Raw genomic sequence first — 4,764 nt, 5'->3', positions numbered from 1 at the left:
GTGCTCCAGTCCTGTGGTTGCTCAGGCTAGCCGTGAGCCTGGCAGCTTCCTCTCCCTTATCTTCAGAGCACTCAGTCCCCTCAATCAAGCCTAGAATATACCCTATATCCAAAAATATCCCTCAGCCCATCCACTTCCACCCTGAGCTTCCATAGCTCTGCTGTGGTGCTTTTCTCACTGTTATGATAAAAAAAAAATACCTGTCCAAAGCAACTTAAGGAAAGCAGGGTTCATTTTGGTTCACAGTTAAAAGGTAGAGGAAGCATGGGGGCAAAAGCGTGGGGTGTCTGGTCACGTTACATCACAGTCAGGAAGCAGAGAGAGATGGATGCTGGGGCTCAGGTCAGTTTCTCCATTTTGCTCAGTCTGAACCCTCAGCCCATGAGTTGGCACCACCCATATTTAGAACAGGTCTCCCCACCTCTCTAGGAACACCTCACAGACATGCCCATAGGTTTTTCATCCTAGATGAGTCTAAATTTCATGAGGTTGACAGTTAAGACCGTTCATCACACCTGGCCAGGTTACTATCATCCCTCAGCTGAATCCCAACTTGCCTATCTGTGCTCACACTTGCCCCTTGTATCTTGTTCCTCCCTGTGTGGCCAGAATGAGTCACACAAAACTATATAGGATAACATCATCCCCTTCACACAGCCCATGAGACCATTCATGATCTGGCTCCTAATTGCCTCCTGAGTCTCCTCCCAAGTATCACTTCCTTTAATCTCTCCCTGCTAATTACAGTGCTCACTCATCCCAAGTCCTTTATAACTTCTACACTCAGTTCATTGTGATTTAAGCAGCATACGCTTTAAAAAATTTCAGCCTCACAGATGCAAATATGGAAAGGTAGGAAGCTTTTAACAGCCATATATATATATATATGCATACATACATATATATGCATAATCTTTGCTGCATTAAGAATAAAAAAAGGATAAATGCATAATAGCTTTGGTTCCTTCCTGGAACTGACTCTTATAGACCAGGCTGGCCTTGAACTCCCAGAGATCCTCCCGCCTTTGCCTCTGGGTGCTGGGATTAAAGGCATGCACTATCACTGCCCAGTTAAAAGTTGCTTTTAATGTGGTACCTGTAACCATACTGGCTATCTGTGCATACTGTTGCATTAAAATCATGAGTCTAGAGCTGGAGAGATGGCTCAGTAGTTAAGAGAAATTACTGTTCCTGTAAAGAAGACCTGGGTTCCATTCCCACATGGCTGTTCACAATCAACCATAACTCCAGTTTCAGAATGCACAGGACATACATACAAACAAAACACACAAAATAATTAAACCTTAAAACAAGCAAACTCAGATCTGCCCAGTACTTTCATTGAACCTTTGATCATGAGTGAGTATATATCAACAAGCATCTGTCACTTGAAAAAATTGCTTTACAGAATTATATGACATATTTTACCATAAACTATCAAAGGTCATATTATTACTATCACAGATAGTTTCTACTACTGCTAGAAAGCTCATGGTGGATTCTCAAGTTCCGTTGACACTCCAAGTGTCATCATTCTACTGTTGAACATAGTGGAACACATCTGTAATCCCAGCACTTGGGAACTAGAAACAGGAAGTTCAAGATCATCCTTGGCTATACATCTAGTCAAAGACAGACTAAGGTACACAAGACCCTGTCTCAAACAAACAAATAGCACTACTACCAAAAGCCAAAAGTCAACTGTACACTATTTTCCTTGAGGTGATAGTCTGACTGAACATTTTATTAAAAAAAAAAAAGGCTGTTAAAAATTGAATCAGTTAACCCTGTCTTGGGGAAAAAATTGAATCAGTTACCTTTCCAAATTGAGCCTGGCAAAAATGACTCCCCCAAAGCGGGTTGTTGAGAGCGGCCCTTCTGCCCTCAATGAGGTAGCGACCCGAGAACACACCATCACCATTCACAAGCACATTCATGGAGTGAGCTTCAAGAAGCATGCTTCTCAGGCACTCAGAGAAATCCAGAAATATTCCATGAAGGAAATTGGGCCTCCAGATGTGCATATTGATATCAAGCTCAATAAAGTTGCCTCGACCAGAGGAATTACACATGTTACCTATTCAAGTATTCAAGTACGTTTGTTCAGAAACCGTAATGAGGATGAGGACTCTCCCAACAAGCTCTACACGTTGGTAACATACTTGTCTGTTACCACATTCGAAACTCCACAGAGAGTCAATGTGGGTGAGAACTAACCTGCTGGATGTCAAATAAAGGTGCAGAAGTACCAAAGAAATTGAGTCAGGCCCACCTGGGTCGTTATGGCCAGGGGAGTGAAAGACAGGCACATGCCTTGCCTGGGTCTTTACAGTCCCATACTGACTGAATACAACCACAGGCCTGCCCAGTGCTTTGTGTACCAGGTGGGTAGACACCATTATGATGAATATATAGTGGAGAAATGGGAAGGAGGGGAGAGAGAGAGAGAGAGAGAGAGAGAGAGAGAGAGAGAGAGAGAGAGAGAGAGAGATCCATGTACTGTGGAGAGAGGCTGAACGGAGGAACCAAAGATGGTGGTGAGCAGGCTGATGTGTGTAGCCTACTTGCCACCTGGGGTCATGGTGGTGTCTAGGCCTGGGCTACCACCAAGGATCACGTCTGAGTTTGTGGTCCTACCCCAGCCAAGGTCTGTGTTGATTCCCATGGCCCATGTTCCCATCAGGAACCACATGGATGCCCAGGTTCTGGGTCTGGGCCACCACCTAGGGCCGTGTTGGTGCTGAGGGCCTTGCTACTGCCACTGGAACCATGCTGAGCTGAGTGGCCTGAACTGACACCCAGGGCCAAGATGACATCTGAGCCTGAGTTGCTACCAAGGGCTGTATCTAGCTCCATGGCCTTACAGCAGCTAGGGTCTATGTTGATGTCCATGGCTTCAGTTACTGCTAAAAAACCAAGCAAATGCCTGGGGTAGACAACCACCTGAGTCCATGTCAGTGTCCTCGAGCCATGCCACCACCAGGGCTATGCCAGTCTTAGCCGCCTGTGCTGCCACCTGGTACCATGGTGACATCTGGGACCAAGCAGCTGCCAAGGGCCACATCTGGGTCAATGGCCCTATGGCAGCCAGGGTCTGATTTGATGTTTGTGGTTCCTGCTACCACCAAGGGCTGTGCAGATACCTGCCAGGATCTGGTCAGCCATCAGAGACCATCCTGTTGGTATCCTAGGGCCATGCTGCTGCTGGGGCAGTGTTGATCTGGGTAGTCTCTGCTGTCACCTGGGCCATGGTGATAATCAGGCCCGAGTTGCTATCTAGGTTTGTGGTCCTGCTGCAGCTGTACTCTGGGCTAGTCTCTGTGACCCAAGATACCACAAGGAATCCTAGTAATCTAGAGTGTTGGAATCCAAGGCTGTACTAAGCCAGCACCGCCCTATGCTGGCTCTAGGAGAACTGGCCCTGCTCCTCGCTGGCCACTGAAACAGAAGTCCCTATGGCATGGGCACAGAAGAGCAGGCTTTGCCTCTCGCCTGGGGGTGGGGGCAGTCCCAGAGGCCTGGACTGACCAAATCAGCCGACACCCAGGCCTATATCCAGGGATTTGAGTTGGCTCATCACAACATCTACCCCATCCATGATCCACCAGAGCTTATGAAATTACTAGTCTTATGGAACCATGGCTGCTGGATCTCCATGACGCAGGGCAGCAGCAGGGATATCCAGGAGGAGTTTCATTAGGGGTCCAGTGTTGATGGTGTACTGGAAGCCAGAGGCCTTGAGTCAACAACTCACTGAAGGGAACATTTGCAAGTAGAGTGGAGTGGACAAGGGGATAGACTGTGACAGATGGCAGCTCCCAATGCCGTTAGAATGAACATAGAGGTGTCAGAGGGGTGGGAAAGAGGAAGGAGCAAAATGGGGTTTTGCTTGTTCATTTGTTTGTTTTGCTTTAATTTTTTTATTCTTCTAAATGTCTGGTTTTTTAATTAATATACAATGTAAGAGTTTTCCTCATGGCATTTATATGGCATATATATTTGTACAATAATACTCTCTGCCCTCCGCATCAGCACCGCGTGTAATTTTCCTTCCCACGAGTCCATTTTTGGAAGAGTTCCTTTTCCTTTTTCATTGTTCCTTTTCTGGTTTCACGATCTAAAAGCAAAATAATAATAAATCTTGATCCTAGCAATATATAATAGAAAAATGCTGACTTGGAATAGACCACAAAATATAGTTTAAGATAAAAATAATGAATTTTAGTAAGACTACATCTTTCATAAATTAGGCATTAAATCTGATGATATAAAAGAGGCAATTAATAAATTGTACTTCAACAAAATTGAGAAATTTTATTCTTTCAGATACTTTTGAAAAGGAAAAGATAAGCCAGTAAATGAAAAAGAATATTTGTAAAACACAGACGATATATTTAAAAAGGAACTGTTTGGAATATAAAATGACTTTTATCTTTTTTAATTAAATTTTTTCATTATTTTACATACCTCCCTCCTCTCCTCCTGTTCCCTCCCCCCACCTTCCTTCTACTCCCCCACCTACTCCTCCTCCATCTCCATTCAGAAAGGAGCAGGGCTTCCATGGGAGTCAACAAAGCATGGCGCATCAAGTTGAGTGAGGACCGTGTTCCTCCCCCTACATAAAGGTTGAATAAGACATCCCAGCTTGGGTATTGGGTTCCCAAAAGCAGCTCAAGCACCAGGGACAGATCCTGATCCTAATGCTAGGAGCCTCACAAACAGACCAAGCTACACAACTGTCACACACATGCAGAGGACCTAGGT

General features: G+C 45.1%; 1 protein-coding gene across 1 annotated transcript; it reads left to right on the top strand.

Annotated features, from left to right (window-relative positions):
* Window positions 1-1,841: 1,841 nt before the first annotated feature.
* Window positions 1,842-2,216, top strand: LOC126509951 (60S ribosomal protein L31-like). The gene has a single exon (XM_050156184.1). It carries the CDS (start codon window positions 1,842-1,844, stop codon window positions 2,214-2,216), a length of 375 nt encoding a protein of 124 aa, XP_050012141.1.
* The last annotated feature ends 2,548 nt before the right edge of the window (window positions 2,217-4,764 follow it).

Source organism: Alexandromys fortis, unplaced genomic scaffold (assembly GCF_014885135.2).
Source record: "Alexandromys fortis isolate MF-2015 unplaced genomic scaffold, M_Fortis_MF-2015_v1.1 scaffold_89, whole genome shotgun sequence".
Taxonomy (NCBI): Eukaryota; Metazoa; Chordata; class Mammalia; order Rodentia; family Cricetidae; genus Alexandromys; species Alexandromys fortis.
The sequence above is the reverse complement of the archived record's forward strand: the minus strand, read 5'-3'. Positions and strand labels throughout refer to the sequence as shown.

Coding starts and splice junctions, on each gene's coding strand:
- LOC126509951 (XM_050156184.1), top strand. CDS start 1,842: ATGACTCCCCCAAAGCGGGTTGTTGAGAGCGGCCCTTCTGCCCTCAAT.